Source organism: Siniperca chuatsi, linkage group LG10 (assembly GCF_020085105.1).
Source record: "Siniperca chuatsi isolate FFG_IHB_CAS linkage group LG10, ASM2008510v1, whole genome shotgun sequence".
Taxonomy (NCBI): Eukaryota; Metazoa; Chordata; class Actinopteri; order Centrarchiformes; family Sinipercidae; genus Siniperca; species Siniperca chuatsi.
The window spans coordinates 24841419-24861277 of NC_058051.1; the positions used below are offsets into that span (position 1 = coordinate 24841419).

A 19859-nucleotide genomic window follows, 5' to 3' on the forward strand; every position below is an offset into this window, starting at 1 on the left:
AATCTGTACTTAAGTACAGTACTCGAAGTACCCACCACTGGTAATGAAGACATCATCTTTGTGAGAAATTCACCTTTTTGGTCTAACATTATTAATTTCATAAAAGTGGATTTTATTAGACTGCAGTATTTTTTTTTCCATACAGTGAAATTAAAATTGTCAATGATTAATCTTTGCCTCTTATTTTTTCTTTTTGGTTCACTTTGCAGTCTCTGCCACTTGTAATGACATAAACGGAACATTTCAACAATTGATTAGCACTTTCAGATATTTATTCTGACTCCTCTGCTCGCTTTCTAACATAGTTATCACTCTCAACAGCAGCGGGTGGTGTTCAAGTTAGTTTACCTGGTTATTGTGACAATAAATATACTCAAGATGAGCCTCCAACGTGAGGATATTCTGATTTTCTCTGTTTTAAACCATAGCAAACTGAATATCTTTGGGGCTTGGACTGCTGGTCAGACAAAACAAGACACCGGAAGTCCTCACAAGGGCTGCAATTAATTATTTTCATTATCGATTAATTATTTATTTTGGATTCATTGTTTGAAATGTCAAAAAATATTGAAAAAAATGGCCATTTTGTCTGACCAACAGTCCAAAACCCAAAGATAACCTTTGATATGTGAGAAAGAAAAGCAGAAAATCCTCCTGTTTTTAGACGCTGGAATCTGGAAATGTTTGGCATTTTTGTTTGAAAAACGACTAATAGACGAATCGTTCCAGCTATATAGTCATCACCTTGGACCCTGTAAACTAGGATTTCATTGACCTATTTTCTGACTATTAATAAACCAAACGATTTATATAATAATTAGTTGCGGCACTAATCTATTTTGATAACAAAATATGAATTCTAGTTTTGCAAATTAGCTGAGCTCCTCCACAATTTATCCACATACCCCTTAGTAAATGCAGAAGTACCTTTGGTTGGGAATAACTGATTTATGTAATGTAATCTGTATGGAAACATTACAAAAATCTGCAAGAAAAATAATATAGTTTGGTCATATTTTGGTCCTGAGCGGTAAGAAAACAGGCAGTCTTTGTTCCTGTGAGCACAGGCAGGTGTTCTCTCTCTCTCTGCAGATGTTTTAAATCTCTCCATCTTCATAAATGATGCAGGACGTGGGAGAGTGTGATTCCTCTCTTGGCATTCACCGCGTGCCTTAATTGTATGGCTAATAAATCAAGGTCCGCCGTGAACACGAGGAGCGGCAATCCGTGTCCCTTATCGAGGAAACTTGGAGCTTTATGAGCATTTGACCATCACAGGATGAAACATACATGACTCGATAGGCCTGGGCGCCATCAACGCAATGCAAGGGTATTTAAAATGTCCTCAAATGTGATCTGTATTATACCAATAAAACAAGACTCATCAGACAATACGCTTCTTCTTCTTCTTCTTCTTCTTCTTTTTCTTGTCCTGGTTGGTAATCACCCACTGAAGCTCCTCATGCAGCGCCATAATTAACTGTCCAATTTCCTCAAGTCCGGCTCCAGTGCGTGCAGCTGCGCGCCTTCATTCCGCAGCACAGCAGCTGGTTGTTTTCAGGGCCGCCTGTCCTCAGTGGAAACATCCCTGCGTTAGCCTCTATGATTTAAAGAGATGGAGGTAAAGCAGGCCAAACAATACCGTCCACAGCGCTTGAGGCAGGCGGACAGGCCCGCTGATGATGTCCAGTCAGGCTTTGTGCCAGCCGCGCTTCACACCTTCAGGTTTAAATACCTAACAGACTATTTGTTCCTCGGTTGTTGTTGTTGTTGTTGTTGTTGTTGTTGTTTTTTGTCGGATATTAGACATTTCTCTACATCAAAAGCCTCCCCGTCCTGATTTGCGTGCGGCTTTCATGCCCCGCTCCTCATAGGCTGAGCAGCTACCGTCATGACGTGGCTGCACTCCTCGCCACCTAACGCTGAGTGCTGACCCCATTAGCAGGTTCATTTAACATCATCTGTACTGCAACACCGCGGGCTGCGAGATGCGCTGAAACCGGACCCTCCAACATTTTCCGCTGCACAGGAGCCTTCATCCACCCCCTTCTGTCCGTTTAATTTGATCTCACTAGGTTATTACGTTTATGGTGGAAAGTAATAAGTACATTTACTCAAGTACTGTAATTAGGTACAGTTTTGAGGTACTTGTACTTAGTATTTCCATTTTCTGCTACTTCTACTCCACTACATCTCAGAGGCAAATATTGTACTTTTTACTCCACTGCAGTTACTTTACAGATTCAGATTAATAATGCAAAATATAATCAACAAATAAATTATGATGCATTATTATAGGTTAGAATAAGACTTTATTGATCCCAGGGGGATGCAATATTTAAGTGATGTACACATCAATGCATCATGATGCAATAATACAATAATAAAATACATTATTCTCAAATTAGCCATTCTGCATAATGAGTACTTTTACTTTGGGTGCAATGAGTTCATGCTAATACTTTTGTGTAACATTTTACTATAAGACCTTTACTATTTCTACACTGTGGTATGGCTACTTGTACTTGAGTAGAAGATCTGAGTACTTCTTGCACCGCTGTTAACTTGTGGTTTCCCCCATGGCGGCGGCATTATTTCTGTGCACAACTTTTGTAATATAGTGGAAGATGTCCTCCTTAAAGGGGAACTCAAAGTCTGTGTCCAGCTCTTGGGGAGTACTACTGCATATGTGGGAAAAAAAAAAAAAAAGCTGTAAAAAGCCTTTTGTGGCTCCAGAGGGGCGCCAGGCGAGAGCTGATAAACTGCCTCAAGTGATGTCACTTGAGTCAGCATGGGTTGGTGCTGAAGACTACAAGTTTGAAAATGAATGAAAATCTGGGGTGTGGAGTTAGAAAGAAGTGAGCTTACCAGACCTCTGCAGCCGGCCCCTTGAGGGTGCATTAGCCGCTACTAGCATAACACACCCGAATCTCTGACACAACTGTTGTCGGTTGTGTTGCATTGTGGGCAATGTAGGCGCCAGGACAAGGAAGGAGAATGTGTGAAATAAAAAGATGATATCTCTGGTTCTGCTGCATCAATTTTGACTTTTTTTTTTAACTGTCCATCCGACAATTTTTCGGCTTTAAAGGGTTTGAGCCCCAAACGAAACAAAATAATAAGCAATATTTCAGTTCTGTCTTACATAATAAAGAAAAGTCTATGGCTAAATTATGGTTTATTCTTCACTATTCTTTTTTTTCATCTGAATGCTTGATTGTAGTTATAATTAGGTTTTTCTGTAAGCAAACAAGCTAGTATGAGATCAGAGTTTATTTAATGTCCTTTCATGGAAACATGTCTTAGTGTTTTAGAGATAATGGTATTTGTGGCATTTTTATTTTTACACATCAACAAAAATCAGACTACACAGAAAAATATAGAGGTGGGGGAAGATGCTCTGGGGCCATTTAGCCACAAACCACTAGGGGGCGTCTTATCCCAGAAATTAATTTTTTACATTTTTATAATTATCATTTAATATTTAGCTCCAAACTAATGAATGGCTCCCCACATGAATCTGCTCAAAAGATTTTTTAAATACTTGACCTTTTATGAAAACACAGTATTAAGATCAAATATAAACACCACAGACAACACATTAAAAAACCAGACATGTGATGCCAAAAGTCCAATACACATTCAATCAAGACATAATAAGTCTCTCTCTTACATAATGTTCAGCTACAGATGTTTGTTTGTCATAATGAAACCATTTCTTCCATCTTCTTTCATGTACGAACATACTAAAATACATATCGTTTGTACTTGTGTGACTGGACTCTCAAAAATGTAAATGATGTGAGAGCATAAAAGAAGTGACAGTAAACTGTTGTTAACTAATGTTTATTTAGCTATATCTCATTTTTATTTCTTTTTTATCTGATTGTTTACTTGGATTTATTCAACATGTCATAGATTATGTTACTTTATCTCCTTCTTAGAAAATATGATCTCTATATGTACATGTTGCTATATGTGGAATGATGGATGTGTGTGTGTGTGTGTCAGTCATACTCCTTAGTCTTGTGTTGTATTTCTACACCAATAAATTATTTGTGCCATGGATTCACAGAATCATCTGATAGTACTGACGACACTCAATGGAATAAAGAAATATGAAGAAAAATGGATGGCATACAGTTTGGTGAATCAATACAATCAAATTCATCATTTAAAACATTTCACCCAATTAAAGCAACACACATAGAAAACTCAAACATTTTCTGTCAAAAAGAGTCTTTTTGGATATTAAACAAGGTCCTTCATTAACATTTTGATATATCACAAACACCAATACAAATGTGTGATAATTTACAAACACCATAGTCAACTGTACAATACCACAAAAACACTGAAACACTACATAAAAAGTGTTTAGTTGAACAAATATTTATATTAATGTTATTATAAATATATATACACTAGAGCTCTTTTTAAATATTTTTGGTCACGTCAAGTGTGAAATTAATGGCACTGCACTAGTTCTAGTGGGTTTGGCCTACAGCAAACCAAACACAGGGCTAACAGATATAACTTAGCAGTGCATAACTTCCAACTTAAACAAAATAAATGGACATTGTTTGGAGAATCTTAACAGCAGGTGTTTAATCCAAATTTCCGTTGGATCAGTTAAAGGAAAAGTCTGGTGATATTCTATACGCATTGTTGGTTTTGGCCTTTTCCTTTAAGAAAAATGAACCTGTATGTTTTATTTCCCTCAGTCTCATGTCAACCACTCTGACAAATAGAAATTCTTTACCTCGTCTCAATTTGCGCTGATAGAGTTTGGCTATAATTCATCTCTGAATACGTGCCATGTTTTAGATATAACACCAGCAGCATGTAGTCATTATTAATGTGAACATTTCTGTGTGAAAACCAAACTTTCTACATTAAATATTTATACAGTCATAAACATTCATACAATGCAGTCACATTTAGCAGACAGTGTTATCCAGAGTGACAACAGAACAAAAACTTGCCTGCAATATTCAAGTTCCTTCATTTTCAAGAGAGGAAATCTCCAGTATTTCTACGTACTTTATGATCAGCAAAACTGTGAATCCTGTGTCAAAAAAATTACAAAGAAAACACCACTTTATACCATCCAAAACTGCAGTTATGTGTTCACTATACTGTGTTTACATTTTTTCTGCAGCCAGTTTCAGTAAAGAGTAACTCCTCAAAATGAACTCTCATTTCGACAAACTGTGATCGACTATGGATAGAGATTTAAATGCAATGTCCAGTCTCACAAATCAGATACAGACTGGAATTTGCAACAAAAGGTCTGGGTCAAATCACAATAATCACTCTTCCAGGTCGACACGGTGAGCATCTCCATAGATGAGGAAAACCCCAAGGCCTGTGGCATTTACTAACATGATGAGGGAGAACACCATGGCCCACGACAGCGTGACCTCAATCAGGTAACCTGACACGGAGACCAACATCAGTCCTGTGCAACACGCACCAACGAAAAGGACAAGAGAGATCATCTGAGTGCCAATAGTAACAACAGAGAATTTACTTTTTTAAATTCCAGATACAATAGTTAGTAAGCACAGACATTTCCTATATAAAAAATGAAAACTAATAAATATCTTGGATACATACCCATAAAAGCACCCAACATATTCATGAAACCTGTAGCAGAAAAGGAACATTGATTAAATGTCTATCAACAAAAACTAAGATTAGCACAGTTTTATGAAGCTGAAATGTCGGCAGCTAGAAAACTCACCATAGAGGGCACCAGCACATGATGGGGTGAGATCCTGCACATTCACAGACACTCCACTGAAACACATTGAAACTCATTACATAAACAGCTAAATCTACAGCACACTGAACAAGGATAACTTTCAATTTACAACACCATAAGAAATATGACTGGATATAAAGGATGAATCCCATGAAAAGACCAAAACCAAGAATTAATTAATCCTACTAACAAGTATTGTCTGTGTATCCAAAGCCTGATAATTCTCTGTGCCATACAGCTCCATTGTTGTCCAAAAACTATTAAAAACACATCAGTGAGCCACACTGTTGCACTGGGCGACATGTTTCTTCATTACAATGAGGGCACTGTAATTTATTTTGAGTCAGTCCCACATACATCGTCCTGCTGTCGTAAATATTTAATAGAGCACCAAATGACTATTAATCCCCAGCTGGAAATAGTCCCCAACAAATGCACTATTTACTCCTGCTTGAGTAATGTTAAAAATGTAATAATTGAGATGATTGTGACCTGTTTTTTTAATACATTTTCAGTAGAAAACCAGCCACAGACATTTTCCCAGGGTTCTATATTTTTGATTTTATGGTCCATTAGGTCACTTCAGTTAGCCAACTCACGTGGCTCACATACATGATTGTATGTGAATGTATAATATATACAGCATTAAATGTTTGCTCCCCCAGAAAGAAGCACAAAGCTCAGAGATACAATACTAAATTCCCACCTGGAGGGTGGTAGACTGAGAGCCCACAGGTGGAGGCTGGGGTGGAGATGGGGCTTTTGAAGTGCTGTAAATGACGGCATAGCTTTCAGGTGAGCCGTGTGGCAGCAGGCTTGCAGCAAAGAGTGAGCTGAGCACTGACGGCTTAAGTACACCACCATGATCAAAAGCTTGTATGTTGCAGTGAGAGGCGTTTGCCACGTTGGTGTAGCGGCAGACTCTAGTTGGGATGCCTGAACTTGCTCACAGGCTTCGCAACATATTACCAAAAACACAACCTACTGACAACCTACCTCCCCTGATTTATGCAACCATGTGATTATTATTTTTTACTCTTTCAATGTTTGTTTTTCTTTTGCCTTTTCTGTCTTTCTCTCTGTGCTGTAAAGCTCTTTGAATCAACTGTGTTGTGTGCAAAGTGCTGTATAAATAAAGTTGAGTTGAGTGGAGAAGAGGGTAGGGAAGTCAAATTATTGGGAGATGGACTAACACATTATTAGTTTTGGTCTTTTCATGGGAATTTGCTAACAATAACCAATGGAGGAAAGTAACTAAGTACATTTACTCAAGTACTATACTTAAGTATACTTTAGAGGTACTTTTACTTTACTTGAGTATTTCAGTTACTTGATACTGCTGATACTTTATCTACTGTATAGATTAAACTATCCAACAATATATAAATTAGAAAGAATGTGCTCCACCTCAATCATCTGAAACATGAAAATGCTGCTCACGTGTTAAAGCATCAGTAATAATATTGCAATAATATGATATATAAAAAGAAATAACTCTCTCAAAGGGTCCATTCTGCTCAACAAGTACTTTTACTTTAATACTTAAAGTACATTTTGCTGTTAATACTTCAGTACTTTTACTTAAGTGAAATCTTCAATGTAGGACTTTTACTTGTAATGCAGTATTTTTACAGAGCGGTATTGCTACTTAAGTAAAAGATATGAGTACTTCTTCCACCACTGGCAATGACAGAAATAGTATAACACCAGCATAATCCTTTAAATATTGACTTAGCTTAATTTCACAGACAAATCTTTCGTTCACGTTAGATTTACCTGAGGTTGTTTAAACAGTTTAAACACACAGAAAGGCTCTTTTTAATAACCTAAAATACCTGCTAGTGAAGGTGGATACACTCATAGCAGCAGAGACGAAAATCACAGCAGAGGGAAATGTGACATCTCCACACAGAGGCAAAATAAACATATTCGATACTCCCATGGCAAAGATCTGAGGATTGAGACACATGCAGATATTTAAAAAGGCACAGTCCATAATCTAAAAGCAAACAAAGATGCGGCCACATAACCAAAATTCAATACACAGGACTGGGACTTGCTATTACTCAATTTGATAAAGATTAGTATTTGTTCAGACTAATAAGAGATAAAAACGTAGATAAAAAGACCAAGTGTCTGGTGCAGTTTGTTTCTACATCATTAATCTATAGGTCAAGCTTTTCAGTTATACAGTAGATACATGAACCTTAGATGGCCTTTTTTTCCCCCTACAAAGGCATACACTTACATAGCCCAAGACGTTACAGTGATTCACAGTACTTGTATATCTTTTGCCCCTGGGAAGCCTTGAGGTTTGTAATTACATGCTTGAGACACACACAAAAAATTCCAATATGAACACCTCAGCAGCTAGTCAGGACAAACCTTTAACTGCACACAGACACGCGTTTTATCACTTGAAAAACACAACTATGGTGCACTGAATGATTGTACAATCACAGCATGTCTTTCCACACTTACCTGCATTATCTTTCTCACAGATGCAACACAATATCCTACAGAAAGAAAAACACAAGATGTAAAGTTTTTTTTTAATGAAAAGTACAGTAACTGACCTCAAAACACATACCACAATAAATAAAAAGAGACTTTTTTATTACCTTGGTTGATGAGAAAATCTGATACATATCCTCCACCAAATGCTGATGGAATTGCAGCTAGCCATGGAATTACATTATACACCCATCCCTGCAAGAATAGACAGGTTGACAGGGGAAAGATTAATCAGTTTTCTTATGGAATATAAATAATAATAAAACTTTATTTATAGAGCATTTATAAAAACAAAGTGCCTGAAGATCTAAAACTACGTGAAGGTTCATAAGAGATTAAGGTCTAAGGTCTAAAATATAATCTGGAGCCAGGCCATGGAGAGCCTTAAAAGTAATCAATAAGATCTTAAAATCAATCCTAAAACAAACAGGGAGCCAATGTAAAGAGGCTAAAACAGGTGTGATGTGATCGTACCTCTTGGTCCCGGTTAAAAGCCTGGCAGCTGAGTTCTGTACAGTCTGCAGTCGTTTCAAAGTTTTTGATTAAGACAAGTGAACAGGCTGTTACAATAATCAAGACGTGAGGAGATAAAAGTACAACAGTTTCTGCATCAGTAAAATTTAAACTAGATCGGATTTTTGCAATGTTTCTGAGGTGATAAAAACATGATTGGACAAGCTTAGTGATATGTTGCTCAAAACATAAATTGCTATCAAACAGGACGCCAAGATTTCTTGCAACAGGCTTGATATGTTGTGACAGGTTACCAGTAGATGGCAGTATTTGTTTAGTGATGTGTTGGGGCCCAATAACAAGGATTTCAGTTTTATTTGAGTTGAGCTGAAGAAAATGTATCAACATCCAGTTTTTTATGTCAGACAGGCAGTCGTGCAGAGAACTCAGCGTACTAAGGTCAGTGGGCTTGACAGGAAGGTACAACTGCGTGTCATGCGCATTACAATGAAAAGAAATCCCATGTCTGCGGATGACATCACCCCAGGGAAGCATATATAAGGAGAACAGTATTGGTCCCAGAATTGAACTTTGAGGCACACCGTACTTGATATGGGAGAAGGATGACATGAAGTTATTAATGCTGACACAGAATTACTTATTGGACAGATGAGAACCAGTCTAGTGCAGTACCAAGTATGCCCACCCAGTGCCTCAGTCTATCTAGAAGAATGCCATGATCAATTGTGTCAAAGGCAGCACTTATGTCCAACAGCACAAGAATTGAGCACATGCTTGCGCCTGCATTCATTAATAGGTCATTAGTGACTTTGGGAAGAGCTGTCTCAGTGCTGTGGTGCTGACGAAAGCTAGATTGGAACTTTTCAAAGGTATTATTGTTTTCCACAGCAGCAAGACGGTGCTTAGATACAGGTTTTTTGAGAATCTTCAAAATAAAAAGGCAGTTTGGAGATTGGATGACAGTTGTCCAGGAGGGTGGGCTCAAGCCCAGGTTTTTTTAGGACTGGCTGGACACAAGCAGTTTTAAAGAAATCTGGGACGCAGCCAGTAGACAGCGAGCTGTTAAAAATAATTTGTAAAAGGGGCGCAATACATACATACATAACTTCCAATTAAAACCTAGTTGGGATTTTGTCCAGAGGGTTGGAGGATACTCTCATAAGAGACATGATGTCTGCGAGTTCAGGCAGAGTAACAGCAGAAAAATTGCTCAAAGAATCCCTGAGCAGGTGATCCACATCTAAAAAGGCAGGATTGGGTGTGATACCAGATCTTATTAACCTCACCTTACCAGCAAAGTGTAAAAGAAACTTTTCGCAATCAGCATCACAATCAGCAGGGGCACAAGGAGAGGCTGGGTTAACTAACTGATCCACAGTCTTAAATAGGAATCTGGGGTTGTGGGGTTTGAGAAATTACATGTTCTTGCATCCTTCACCACCCTATTATAAAGGAGTAATAACTCTTTCATGGCCACAAAGTGGACCTGGAGACCTGATTTCTTCCATCTGCGTTCTGCTCTTCTGCATTTCCTTTTACAGCTTCGAATACTATTATTTAACCATGGCTGTTTTCTAGTCTTTGTGTTTGGTCTATTTTTCAGAGGAGCTATGAGATCTAGGGTTGAAGACAATATAGTTGGCTTAAGGATGTCTAAAGCCTGGAGTATCAACGTGGAACAATCTAGGGTACAGTTCGGCGTGTTTATAAGCTAAACAACAACATATGGTGAAGAAAATAAATACCCCAGCATGTGGAAATGATTCTTTGAAGTATGTTGGCAACCAAGACAATAAAGTGTTGGAAGTGCTGCACATACACATGTGCGCAAACACCATGGCCCTTAGAAAGAAGATGAGAAAGACAGAGAGAGATATGGGGTTAGACTGAAAACCAAACCAAACATTCATGTATTGGTAAACAGTGAAGGATTAGAGAACATAAGATGTACCAGACAGGTGGCTTCTTAAGAAGACTCCACCAGCGTGTTCTTGACAAAGTCCATTGTGGGTCTTTAGTCGATTCCTTCCGCTTGGGAGCAACTTCACCTGAACCACACATAGCACATTATATTACACTTAGCAACATTAGTACAAATAAGACTAAAAGTCTACAGCCACGCTAGCAGCTCTGTCACTTTGGCACAGAGATGCTCACAATGACAATGCTAACATGCTGATGTTTAGCAGGTATAATGTTTACCCTGTTCACCATCTTAGCATGCTAACTCTTTTAATAAGACCCTGAATACCGGACCCAAAGATGGCACCTATTCAGTGCAATAAGAATTGCTTCCAGGATATGCAGCCCACTGAATACGCGCAGTAGTGTTTCTCCCACTGGCCCCGCCCGCGAGTTCTCGCTCGGCCCATACTTTACATTGTGATGACAACACAAGGATCGAGGAAAGTTTTACAAATATAAAATCCTCCATGGATCAAAGATTCCATACAGAAAGAGTCATAATCAACCTTGTTTGCAGTTTGAGGTGTCTTGTCAACAGTTTTACAGACGTCTCTTTTATAATGGTGGTCTATGGGGAAAATGCTTTTTGGGCCGCAGGGAAATGTTTTTGCTGCAATACCGTGAGTGGCCACTGGAAGAAATTGGAAGCAGAGCTGAGCACGGCGCCCAGTCCAGGTCTTATTATGCATCCATGCTCTAAACATAAAGTACAGCTAAGGCTAATGGGAATGTCATTAGTTTTGCAGGTATTTGGTCAGAAACCAAAGTATTGGACAAACTGAAATTTTGACCTAATGATGGCGCTAGATGGAAAGCTAAGGGGTCACTAGAGCCATTACAATTCATCCTGAGGGGAACATGAATGTGTGACTCAAATTTCATGACAATCTATCCAATAGTTGACAAATTTCACTCAAAACAACAAATGTCAACAGTCAAGGGATCACCAAAGTCATTAGGTTTCTTCATCTGGGGAACATAATTCTGTACAAAATATTATAGCAATCCATCCAATGACGGTTGAGACATTTCAGTCAGGACTAAAGTGGTGGACCAACCGACTGACAGACTGACATTGCCAACCATAAAGCCATGCTGCTAGCCTGGCTTAAAATAGAGGCAGAGCTAAGGAAGGCTCATTTAGCCTTCTCCATACTCTGCTGTCCTAAATGACCTGGGCAAAGTGACAACCTATGGTCACTTAGTTATTCAGGGATACATGGCTGACTGGTGTAGTTACTGTACCTTTTAAGAAACACAGCCAAACAAAGAGTGCCCAGAGTCCGGACAGGAAACCAATACTGTAGAACATGCTTTCCCAGCCGTACCAGTCCAGCATCAGGGACCCCATCCCACCCGCTAACAATGTTCTGAAAGAGCAACAAAGAACGAAATTAAAAAGGGGTCACCAGAGATAGATGGAGAGTTTAGATGTGGATTGGTGTGTGTGTACAACATACCCAAGATAGCTACCGCTGTGCATGGTGCTCATTAAAAACCCTCTTTCTCCTTTCACTACACGCTGTGAGCAAAGGCTGGCCAAAGATGGGAAAAAAACACCTATAAGACATTATAAGACACTCTGAATTCATGTCACCATTGGTGATTGTCCATAAATGGACTCCATTTATATTTCCTGCAGCACTGGAGCTTATATTTAAAGGAATAGTTTGGCATTTGGGAAATATGCTTACTCACTTTTGGCAAGAGTTAGATGAAATGATCTATACCACTCTCATGTCTGTACAGTATATATCAAATATATAAAATATAAAGCCAGCGGTTACCTTAGCTTAGCATAAAGACTGGATCAGCCGAACTTTGTTCAAAGGTAAAAAAAAAATAAAATCTGCCTACCAGCACCTCTGGCCGGGAACAGTGACTTCCTGTTGTCTCCATTGGTTGCCTAGAAACTGCTCCCGGTCAAGAAATAAGCCGGCCTGAAACCCCCATAAATCCACAACTTGCCATTTTTACACTTTTTTGTACAGATAAAACAAACAAGATATAACTTGTTAATTAGTGCGCTGTAGAGGTGCTGGTAGGTGGATTTTGTTACCTTTGGACAGAGCCAAGCTAGCTGCTTCCCTGTGTTTCCAGTCTTTATGCTAAGCTAAGCTACCAGCTGCTGGCTGTAGCTTCATATTGAGTGTACAGCCATGAGCGTTTTATAAATCTTCTCATCTAACTTGGCAAGAAAGTGAACACGCATATTTCCCAAAATGTTGAACTAGGTGATTGCTTATTTTAATAAAAATGTACTTGTTACAGTACTCACCCTGCAGTAGTCCCATAAGGAATCTGGCCATAGTCATGAGAGAGAGGGTGTGAGAGCCTAACTGGGCCAGAAGGGGAGTACCAGCTGTGATCAGAGCCCACAAGGCTGCAGAGAAGAACAGGACACGCTCTCCTCCCAATCTAATACAACAACAAATATTATAGAGTTAAATCCTGAAACTCTAAGCCTAGCTGAACAATAAATATTCCATGAAGGTTATTAGCTCATTGTTTAAACAGAGCAATGTGAAGCCGAACTGCTTACTTGTCACTGGCATGTCCTCCCAGGATCTGTGTGAAACAGTAACCCCAGAAGAATCCACCGAGAACCAGCCCGGAATCGATCTTGCTCCAGTGGAAAGAGGCTGCCATTGACACTGCACAGATTGGCATGACCATCCTGGCACAGTAGAGGAGGCAGGTGCCCATAAACAGTGTCAGGATCCATTTTCGAGCCAGAGGTCTATGAGCATGAAGGGAAACAGTTTCTACTTAATGACATGGATCATGATGTGTGTATTGCTTATTTCTTGCCTCAAATTTGTTCAGAAACAAATTTTGGTGGACTGCTAAGTTGAAATAAGGTCACGTTTACATAGCCTACTAAGACTGCAGTCTTCTTCAGCTGAGGCTGATTCATTAGTTAGTCATTAGTTTTTGGTCATAAACCAAAGTATTGGACAAATTAAAATTTCGACCCAGTGATGGCACTAGAAGAAAAGTTATGGTTTCACCAAAGTTATTATAATTCATCCACAGTGGGGACCGTGAATTTCTGAAACAAATTTCACAGCAACCCATCCAATAGTTGTGGAGACATTTCAACAAAACGCCTGAAAAGTCAAACTCATGGTGGCGCTAGAGTAAAATTCAAGGGATCATTAAAGTCATTACAGGACCATAAATGTTGGTACAAAATTTCAATTCATCCAATAGTTGTTGAGATATTTCAGTCTACCAGGGGTTTTCAATGTCTGAGACTGTCTGACCCTCAGTTTACTTGCTTAGTTTCACTCAATTCCTGGAAGCCTATGGGATCACAGTTATGTTATTTGTGCCCATAGACACTCAACAAATCGAGACAAATTGAGTCAAGATAGCCTAATATTGCTGTTTGACATAACTTCAGACTACACCAAATACATGAAAAAAAGTCTGTCCTAAGGCATTTATTAGTTTCTGACACTGGGAAAGTGGGAAAACAGGAAAACTCCCCAAAACGACTGTATCTCTGAACTATCTATTTAACCAAATCACACATATTTAGGCTGTTCTATGTGATCTCCATTTGATAACTGATGTAATATTTTTTTCACGTCCATTCATTGAGCCTCCCACTTTTAAAACCTCCGGTCTAGACCAAAGTGGTGGACCGACCATAGAGCTGGGAAGGCTAAAAAAAAAAAAAACCTCTATTCTAGTAATGCAAGAGTGAGAAGCAATAGTCTTTGAAGCTCTTGTAAATAGTACAGTACATATCAAAGTAGCCTGGTACATTTGTTTCAGTCAGAGAACATGGTTCACATTCTGCTCATTTTAAGAAATCATGTACCATATGTAAAGTAGTCTGTGACTACTGTATTCTTGTGTGCAGTCTCACCTGGGCCACAGGTTTTGGTCCTCTGGCTCCTCTTCAGTAGAATCACTAGCTGTGTAAACCTTATGATCCAACAGAGAGCCATTGAAGTAATTCCTGCTGTCTCCTGATGTGTGCTTGTCAGCCATTCAGACACCACTGGTGTCTTCTCTGTGAACTGTGCAACTCTCCCGCACTGAGCAGTGCTTCAGCTATACCTCATATCCTCAAAAAGGCCAAACAGGCCAAACAGGTAAAACTTGTTGGAACAAAACTCAATAAACAGCACCGGCTTGCAAGACGGACAAGACTGGTCTTTGTTTTTACTGGATATAAAATTTACATACTGCCCAATAAAGAACAGCGGCGTACAGTCAAAAGCTCCAAACAACCTTTCCCCCCCCTTATATATACTGAATGTCAGTGGATACATGCACACTCACAACTCAGAAAATGGAAAAACAGCTCTTGTATGGTTCACAAAAGTTTTGTTTATTTTAATAATTGCAAATCTGATCTTAAAAATGTTGAATAATAAAAGGGATGTGAGCTCTCTGGGTCTCAGTATTTGTCAAAGCCAATATCTATAAAGACGATACAACCTTAAAAGAAATTAAGGATGGACAACTAGCAGCAAGTTTGTTTGTTTTTATATAAAAGTAAACAAATCAAACAAAATAAAACGAGCACAAGTGCCTTTCCCCATTGAAGAAAAAACAGATACACTTACATGCAGTTAAAGTGAAAATACTAACAGCTTTAAAAGTGGCAAAATGGACAGCGAGTTGTGTGACCCTTTTCAATATGCCTGTTCAGATTCTAAATGTCAATGCTTTTGATCATTGTTATTAATTACCAAAACAGTGCCAATGAACAAAAGAATCAGTTCCAGTCTGAATAGATTTTAAATAGGAGCGTTTTCAAACTAGAGTTGCCGTAATTCGTAATTGGCATTACTTGATCGGAGCAGCCCTTTTTCCTCAAGCAGTGTATAAATCCTCCCTCCATCAATGGGATTGGCAGAACATGATCCTAACCTCAACCCTCTGTAACATTAAACCAAACATAACATACTGTAAGCTCAGAAAAGGCCTAGAGGGCTAAACTCAGTCAGAAAGCCATCTCTGATTTCAAACCGTCAGTCAGGACGTACTTCACCCTCTCAAAACACACACGTGAAATGATAATTTTGCAAGGCAGTTCTTCCCATGGACAACATTGTAAAGGTAATTGTAATACAATCAAATTTCAAGGTGTAGAAAGCAAGTGGCTGATTCAAAATCGCAAACATCATACTAAATAAAATCATAAAATATTATATTAATTAATTAAAACTATATTACATTAATAAACTGTATCTTTCCATTTAATTGAAAAATACTTACATTTTGTGTATGAAATTCTAATTTTAAACTTATTTCTTGCAGTGTGTCATCTCAATCTAAACACAACCGCTGTTTCAAAGTTTAAACCTTTACAGTTGTGCTCCCCTCCATCCTGGGGAGCTTAGCTTTTGGCTCCACACACGCCACAGTATTAATATTGTTTATTTATACCATTAACTCTCTTTCTGGCTAAATAAACAGTTGGTGGGGAAAATGGTCACAATAAATAATACTACCGGCTTAGGCTTTACAAAGAAAAAATATAAAACAGCAATTTGAATTTTGTTTCCAAGATCTATCTAAAAACCCAGGATCAGTATTTAAACTAAATAATTTCTGTCAATTTGCAAATACAGCAATTTACAGTTTGCACAATGAGTTAATTCTTACCTCTCATGAATGAAACAAGAAAAACACAATGTAGAATTTGTTTATACATATATGTTACCTGGTTGTCACACAGTCACTGACTGATCATAAATTAAGGGGACGTGGAAGGTTGTTCTTGTCTGTTATGTTCACTTCGGGTCCTCGATGGTGCCCGTGCTAAGGTCAGTCATTTTGGGATATTTCACCTTCTTCTGGTCCAGCTCATTCTGTGCCCACAGCAGTAACTTCAGGAGTTTAGCCAGTTTGGGCGTCGACTCCCTGTTTTCATAGTCCAGCACAGCTTGGTTCACCTCGCTCCACACCTGTGCATAAATGAAATAAACAAATTTCTTGGGCAATCATTCATTACCTGCATTCATGGTGTTCTTCAGAATCATAATCACAGGTAAGATAAATTAAGTACCAAGTGGATATAAGTATAAAATTAAAATAAGTGTAAAGTACAAAGTGGATTTACCGGTTGATGATAAGTATGTGCTGTATACAATGTAATAATGTTCTTAATGCTTTGAAGCGGTCTGACTCACCTATGCCACAATAAGCAAGAATTCAGTAGCCTGGTTTCACTAAGGGTGCTTTCACCAATAACCTGTTTGGGTTTAGGGTTTCAGTTTAGACAAACTCTTGTGCATTTGCCAGTTTGGTTTCGATCGTTTAGTCTGGTGTAAAAGCTGTCAGTTGATCTCAGGGAGGGTCTCAATGTGCTTCCGTTTTTTCATAGTAGATTTGTGGGGGGTTTTTGTGCATCAATTCAAAAGCTAAATTACTTTTAAATCCATCTGCTGATGTGAACTGTTCAGGAAGTGATTTTCTATTAACTCATCTGTATAAGCAAAGTATATATTTATGTAAATAATTTGGTTAACTTGGCAACATGTATTGATATCAGCACATGAGGGCAGGGAGTTTCCCTTATCAATCAGTCAAATGCAGCTGAAACACCAGTGTGTTGTGCTATCCTACTCTGTGTACTTTGTGAGTTCATCAAGTCCATTAAATTACAGTGTTTGACATAGCGCTCCTACAATAATACCCTGTAATATTGCTGTGCAAGACGCTTCTTTTCCGTCCTGTCTCTGTTTTTCATAATTAATAACGTGCAATTGATTTGCAGCGTAATAATACAAATAATGCTCATAATCAGTTATTTCTTCATGAGCTCTTTGTGACAACAGGGAACATAATTATACACATAAGAAGCAGTAAAGTCCATGTAACGCTGGTGATGCAGGATGACAGTCACTAAAACTGTCCAATCAATGAGTTACCTGTCAGTCTGTAAAATGTCATGTTTATAGCTTTTGGTTTTGTTTGTAAAAAGTTAGTGTGAACATGACGCAAATGAGAAAAACGCACAGGACCTCAGATACAAACAGGACAAAAAGAAGAGGTATTTTGCCCTGTAATAATATGGGGATAAAAGGCAACAATGTTTAATTGCTTTCCAAATGAACTGAACTAATATTGCTTCTCACATCTCTAATTTTTTCAGTGCTTGAAATAATGTGGTGAAATAGTAAAGTGAAACAAAATAACAGTTCAGTCTGATTATCAGCCTAAGAACTACCTTTTGCCGCTGCATCATGTTGAGCAGGTCTCCAAAGGGCGACTCTTCTGGGTTGTCAAAGGCCAGAAGAGCTAGTGTTCTCTCCATCTCTGTCAGACACTCACGGCTCTCCTCCCCCTGCTCGGCCAGTTGTGTCTGGGCAAACTCCAGCGCTGACTCAGTCTCCCTTAGTCTAATTAACTCTATCAAATGTTGTTGCTGTAAGAGGGGAAATGAAGTACAAGCAGTGAATGTTGAAATTCAAGTTTTATCTAGTATCACAATATTTTTCTATTTGAACCAGGAAAGATAACAAAGCACATAATCTCATCAGGTACAATGGCAGCCTGGGTTACTACCTTCTGGGTATGGAGGGGGTTAAATGTTTATTAACATTTCTCACTACACTTCAGTAATGTTGCTCTGCCTTATTCTCACTGCTGTTAAGAAAATATGTGTTCTTGTTCATTTCCAAAGTCTGTCAAATGCACCCCATAAATCTCAGGCTAACATCTTCCGTCTACAACTAACATGGTCTGCATAATTTGGTTCCAACTACTTTCCAGTTGGGACCAAATGAAAGAGGCACATACTAAAATCAGAACTACTGATGGTGATTGCAAAGCTCTGTGCAAATGTACCTGCAGATGAAAATACAAGTATCGATTGGTGTCAAGCAGCTCTGGATGTAGGCTGTTGATGAGTGCAATAGCTTCCTGAATCTGTCCCTTCAGGATCATCTCTCTAATCTTTATCCTTTCATCCAAAGAGTCCAGGTCCACACTTGGCTCGATCCCAGACTCCATCCGAAACTTCTCTGCAGCCTCTTTGAATCCCTCTTGAACAGTGAAACAGATACAGACAGAGGACATTAAGGACAGTTATGAATGATGTCTTTTGACTTGCACAAGTTGTATATTCAGCTCACAGTCGTCAAGGTGCATGCCTCACCTGTCACCAGGTAGTTCATAATGAGCCGATTCATGTCCGCCCTCTGTATGTGCACATTGTTTAATTTGTCCATCCACTCTTCTTTTGTGATGTCTTCTGGCTTTTCAGCATAACTCATCATTGGGATCCTGGAAAGTGGAAGAGCCATAGGAAATACAGTGAAACATGAACAAGACTGACACAGCTTGGTCACAGTTTGTACCTACATGAACAGTAACGTTACAACCGTACAGAGAAAGATATTACGGATTGAGCGAAAATAGGGATAACATACGCTACTGATAAAAATGCCTAATTAATAACAAAACAATATACACGATATTTCTGCGCTTAAATAGCGTTTGAGCGCTTGCTAGCGTCGCTAAAATATAATTTGGAAATTCTCCGAGGCTTCCAAAACAAACCAATTTCCTCCTGGGCAACATCCCTGGCTAGTTAGCAGACTGTGTGCGTTTACACAATTTACCGTGCAAACACAAGGCCCGGCGATTATCCTTTCTTGCAGGCGTGAGAAGACAATAATCAAACAGCAACGCGCAGTCCTCTCTGTGCTTTAAGAAGAATAAAGATGTAAAACTGCGGGTACACGGTCAAGCTTTTCGCGGCTAGCTAACTAACCAAGCTAATGTGATAATCTCGCGATAGGAACGCCAGTCCTGCGAGCTCTTCGATTGGACGAGGGCAGTGACGTCACGGTTGCCGAGGAACAGTCAGTGCAGCGAATCGTCAAATCGAAATCTGTGATTTTTTTATAGCCTATATATATCTATATATCTGTATTATACATCCATCTCTCTCAACAAGTTAAAGGGAGAAAAATGGAGAAACATAAGAAATGCAGATGCTTCCATACAGGGCATGAGGGTTCACTGAATGGTTTGCTGAGGATGAATATTGTGTGAATTATATGCCATGGCCCTCACAGTCACCAGATCTCAACCCAGTTTAACACCGATGATGGGCAAGGCTGGATTAACCACCCGGGTAAATTGGGCAACTGCCCTGGGCCCTAGA

General features: G+C 38.9%; 2 protein-coding genes across 2 annotated transcripts; both read right to left on the minus strand.

The window, feature by feature from the left end:
• Window positions 1-3830: 3830 nt before the first annotated feature.
• Window positions 3831-14800, minus strand: LOC122883200 (solute carrier family 17 member 9-like). Its single transcript, XM_044211550.1, has 13 exons — window positions 14598-14800; window positions 13263-13460; window positions 12999-13138; window positions 12181-12280; window positions 11966-12090; window positions 10707-10803; window positions 10501-10597; window positions 8389-8476; window positions 8249-8283; window positions 7603-7718; window positions 5747-5802; window positions 5620-5649; window positions 3831-5461 (listed from the first exon to the last, which is right to left on the minus strand). The coding sequence occupies exons 1-13, from the start codon at window positions 14720-14722 to the stop codon at window positions 5313-5315; spliced, it is 1356 nt and encodes a 451-aa protein (XP_044067485.1). The 5' UTR covers window positions 14723-14800; the 3' UTR covers window positions 3831-5312.
• Window positions 14801-15044: 244 nt separating this feature from the next.
• On the minus strand, window positions 15045-19520 carry LOC122883201 (glucose-induced degradation protein 8-B homolog). Its single transcript, XM_044211551.1, has 5 exons — window positions 19312-19520; window positions 18846-18973; window positions 18536-18732; window positions 17916-18113; window positions 15045-16650 (listed from the first exon to the last, which is right to left on the minus strand). Exons 2-5 carry the CDS (start codon window positions 18964-18966, stop codon window positions 16477-16479), a joined length of 690 nt encoding a protein of 229 aa, XP_044067486.1. The 5' UTR covers window positions 18967-18973; window positions 19312-19520; the 3' UTR covers window positions 15045-16476.
• Window positions 19521-19859: the final 339 nt, after the last annotated feature.

Coding starts and splice junctions, on each gene's coding strand:
- LOC122883200 (XM_044211550.1), bottom strand. CDS start 14,722: ATGGCTGACAAGCACACATCAGGAGACAGCAGGAATTACTTCAATGGC. Junction 13,461..14,597: donor GACCAAAACCTGTGGCCCAG/GTGAGACTGCAC, acceptor TCATGCTCATAG/ACCTCTGGCTCGAAAATGGA. Junction 8,284..8,388: donor AGATTTTCTCATCAACCAAG/GTAATAAAAAAG, acceptor TTCTTTCTGTAG/GATATTGTGTTGCATCTGTG.
- LOC122883201 (XM_044211551.1), bottom strand. CDS start 18,966: ATGATGAGTTATGCTGAAAAGCCAGAAGACATCACAAAAGAAGAGTGG. Junction 18,114..18,535: donor ACTTGTATTTTCATCTGCAG/GTACATTTGCAC, acceptor CCCCTCTTACAG/CAACAACATTTGATAGAGTT. Junction 16,651..17,915: donor ACATGATGCAGCGGCAAAAG/GTAGTTCTTAGG, acceptor ATTTATGCACAG/GTGTGGAGCGAGGTGAACCA.